At 68.7% G+C, this 4,000-nt stretch overlaps 1 protein-coding gene across 1 annotated transcript in view; it reads right to left on the minus strand.

Annotated features, from left to right (window-relative positions):
• Positions 1 to 98: 98 nt before the first annotated feature.
• MCF2L (MCF.2 cell line derived transforming sequence like) overlaps positions 99 to 4,000 on the minus strand; it is a 68,887-nt gene continuing 64,985 nt past the window's right edge. Inside the window, exons 27-28 of the mRNA XM_021708089.1 lie at positions 1,513 to 1,634; positions 99 to 215 (exon numbers count right to left, since the gene is read on the minus strand). Of these exons, the coding sequence (XP_021563764.1) occupies positions 99 to 215; positions 1,513 to 1,634 (239 nt within the window). The remainder of the gene's footprint in view (positions 216 to 1,512; positions 1,635 to 4,000) is intronic.

The raw sequence follows: 4,000 nt of genomic DNA on the forward strand, positions 1-4,000 counted from the left end.
CACCCAGCCCTCCCTGCCGCTGGCCGGGTCCCGGGCGTACCTGCAAGGGGCGGGGTCAGCGGCGGCCGAGCGTGCGGGCGGGGGGTGGGCGTCGCGTCTTACCAGAGGCCCTCCTGGCCCTCCCGCAGCAGCTCCAGCTCGTCCCCGCTCCTCACGGCCAGCGTGTCCGGGCCGCCCTTCTCGACGTCCGCCACCACCGTGCATCTACCCGGAGCCTGGGGGCACGGCAAGGGTCACGTCCACCACCGCGCCACTGCCGGCGGCCAGCAGGGCCTGCCTGTCCCCGCCACACACACGGGCCACGAGAGGGCCGCGCGCACTCGGCCCGGCAGAGTTTCCTGGAGATGACACGCCTACACTGGAAAGGCCTCAGCCGTGAGGGAGGCCACACCCCAGACTCGCCCAAAATCAAGCGAGTCCCGCCACTCAGCTCCTTGCTGGGCTCCAACGCCAGGGCCTTGGGCCGCGCCGTTCCCTCCTCCTGGGTGCCCCTCCTGTCTTCCATGCCACGTCTCTCCCGCGGCAGCCTACTGAACCCCCTGCCCGTCTTCCTTTCTTCCTGCCCAGCCTGCCACAGGCAGGCTCCTCTGTCCCCCTGGAACGGGGTAGCTTGTCTATGCTGTTCCTGCCGTCTCCCCTGAGCCTGGCACGTGTGGACGGCGTGCGGAGCAAGCTCTGATGGCGAAGCAGGGGCAGCTCAGCAGGGGTGTCCGCCATCTCCCAGGCTGTGTGGGGTGAGCGGGGGCGCGGCTGTCAGGGGCAGGCGGCGTGGGGGGGCGGAGGGCACCTGACTTTACGGCAGATGACCCGCCGGGGCCCCCTGAGTGGCCAGGATCACGCCCACACTGAGGACAAGAGCCCAACCCCTCTGCAGCCCTGTGCCCCCTGCCCGCCGGCCTGCTTCTGCCCCGGCATCACAGCCCCTGGCTCTGTGTCTCCCACGCCAACGGCCTCTGTGAGGGCTGCCTCCTTGGGACAGGCTGTGGGCCCGGGAGCTTCCTGCCCTTCCATGTTGGGCTTCCCTTCCAGAACCTCTGGACATCTCTACTCCAGCCACAGCCCTGGAGCTCGAGCCGGGCTCAGCAGAGCCCGCGGCAAGCCTCAGTGGTGTGGCCCTGGCCTTCGCACCCACATGCAGGCAGCTTCCTGGCTTCTGGTTATCCGAGCAGGACCTCCCAGAACCCAACTCCACATTCGAGACAGCCCAACTCTCTCAGGAAGCGAGACTGAGGTGGGGGCAGTTCCAGCACCCCTGACGTGAGAGGTCAGGGGCGTGGGCGGCTCCTCTGGGAAGGACGCCCCTGTGGGTGGGATGCAGGGGAGGCTGGAGAGGCCCAGGGAGGCTGGGTGGGCCCACGGGGTGCCCTGGCACCCAGAAATCAACCCGGCGAACATAGGGGCTCTTGAAACCGAGTGGGGGCATGGTGGCTGCACCCGAGACCAGGCCCAGGGATCTCCTGGCTCTGACCCCCACGGCAGCTGCCCCCCGCAAGTCAAGGGAGCCCGGCTCACCAGCGTCCTGGGGCCAGGCCCGCCGTCCTCCTCTGCGTCCGACGAGTTGACGGGCTCCTCGGCGCTCGACCAGCCTCCGTCGTCCTCGGGCGCCTCCAGGGAATGGGACGTTTTGCTCCAGCCTGAGAGCGGAATGGGCTCTGTGAGGACTCCTCACAGGCCGCCATCTGTCTGTGGGTGGCCCGGGTGGGGTCCACACGAGCCCCACAAACCCCGAGACGTGCGGCCAGGGCCCCGGCAGAGCTGCTATCTCCCCAGGCTCGAGGGAGCTTGGCAGACCCCACTGCAGGCCTCCAAGAGGTGACCTTTGCTGCTGCGTGGATGGGAGGCTCTACCCGGGGAAGAAGCGCATGCCCCGCCCTCCAGGGAGCTGCCCTCGTCTGCTGGCCCTGGCCAGGAGGGAGTCCTCACTGTGTGTGTCTCAGCCCCCCTGTGTGTCTCAGCCCACGACAAATGGCCTTCTGGGAGGGCTCTTTGTGATGCCACGGCCCCCCCCCCGCCAGACCCTCCTGGAAACCACTTCTCAGGACGCCCAAGGTCTTGGAGGGCCACATCCCTTGGCTGTGGGAGGAAGCGGGTGATGGCCTCCCTGGGTAGGGAGTGAATCAGGCGGGGACACCACGTCGCATCCGAGGCCTCCAGGCTCCCCGGCCGGGTGCCCTTCTGGACCCAAGACCACGCATGTCTCTTGGAAGAGCATCTCCTGCAGGGAGGCCTGGGGCCGTGCAGAGCTGGGACGGCGGGTCACAGTGCCCAGAAAACACCAAAGGCCAGTCGCCCGCGCACTCCTGCGCCACTGAGTCCAGCCGCCACCTGGTGCGAAGCAGCATTCAGCGGCAGCCGAGGCCAGGGGGACGGCCAGAGGCTCACGGACACGGCTCTGCCTGGCGCAGTGGAGGCGGGTCCGTGAGGGGAGGCAGGCGTGCTGGGAACGGAGGTGCCGGTGCACAAAGGGCGTGCGGGGAGTGGGCTGCCACGGGGAGGCATCGGGCCGGTGCCCACGTGGATAGTGACAGGCTTGCCCTGGGGAAGCCTCTGCTGTCCACATGGAGGAGGGAGCAGGGCCTTGTGTTCCCCACAGCCAGCAGGCGGCAGCGGCCACTGCAGGCAGCCCTATCCCAGGCCGAGGCTGGGGAACTGCCTGAACTTGGCGCTGCACCTCCCAGGGCCGAGCTACAGGCGGGGACAGCTGAGCCCCGGCCCTGGGCATCGCACAGGCCTGAGGCTGGCCAGGAGCTGAGTGGGGCCGAGACACAGCCCGGGATGGGGGGTCTGGGGCGGCAGAGGCGGCCTCCCACCCGAGCCCACCCTCTACAGGTCCTGGAGGCCCGGCCTCCACCCCACAGAACCGAGGTCTGAGGACAGGGAGAGCAAGCCTCCAGGACGCTGTGGGTGGGAGGAGGCAGGACCGGCCGCAGCCTCGTCCACAGCCTCGGCCTTGAGAGCTCCAGGGCGCGGCGAGAGACCCAGCAGCCCTGCCCCAGCACTGCCAGAGCAGAGAAGGGGCTCTGAGCCGCACAGCGCCCGCCCCAGGTGCCTGGTTCTGCCCAAAGTCTCTGCTGGCAGCAGCCCTGCTCCTGGGAAGGGGGAGGGGACGGCCCCCACACGCCACCTGCTGGCCTCCTCCAGGCCCTGCTGGGGCCACTGTCCCCTCTTTGGCAAGGAAATGGCTGCGTGCAGAGCCCGGCGTGGTCAAGCCGGAGGAGCAGCGCTGGCCGGCCGGGCCCAGTTGCCTTTGCGTCCTCCCCCCACGGGGAGTCACTCAGAGGACGGCGGGTAACGGCTCTTGGGCTGCAGGCCCTGGGAGAAGGGGTCGGGGCAGAGAAGGCCCTCCCAGGAGGCCGTCCCGGGGAACTGACGGAGCCGGGCCTGTCACGGGTAGAGCGCCAGGCGCCAGAGGACAGCAGCCCCCCGTGTGGGCTGCCCAGCCGCCCTGGGCCCCTGGTCTCCAGCAGGGAGCCGGACGCCCCCAGGAGCTACATGAAGGCACAGCTCTGTTTCACGCCAGCGTAGGCGACAGGCCTCAACCAGGATCCCGGGCTCAGGGCATCGTCCGGGGGTGGGTGGGATGGGGGAGCCAGTCCTGCTTATACCCTTGGGGACCTCTGCCTACTTTTGGGAATGGCAGGAAGGCTCAGGACGGAAAGTCGGCCTGGGCACCATGGTGAGAGCCCTTCTCCACAAAAGTAAAATCCAGAAACCGGAAAGCAGTGGGGTGTGGTGGCAGTGCCTGCAGTCCTACCTCTAGGGAGCATTGCCTGAGCCCAGGACTTCGAGGTTGCAGCGAGTTGTGACCGCGGCACTCGCTGGGGCCTGGGTGACAGTGAGACCCCGTCTCCAACCAACACACGACCCCTAGACCACGAAATCCTCTGCTGCACCTGCGAGCCAGAGCCGGGCGGGAGGTGTCTGGGCTTCCCGGGCGGCTTTTACTCCCGGGTACAAGGGAGGCAGGAGGTGAGAAGGACCGAGACCCAGTCCGGCGCCG

This window comes from Carlito syrichta, unplaced genomic scaffold, assembly GCF_000164805.1.
Source record: "Carlito syrichta isolate Samal-C Ts95f unplaced genomic scaffold, Tarsius_syrichta-2.0.1 Scaffold130611, whole genome shotgun sequence".
Taxonomy (NCBI): Eukaryota; Metazoa; Chordata; class Mammalia; order Primates; family Tarsiidae; genus Carlito; species Carlito syrichta.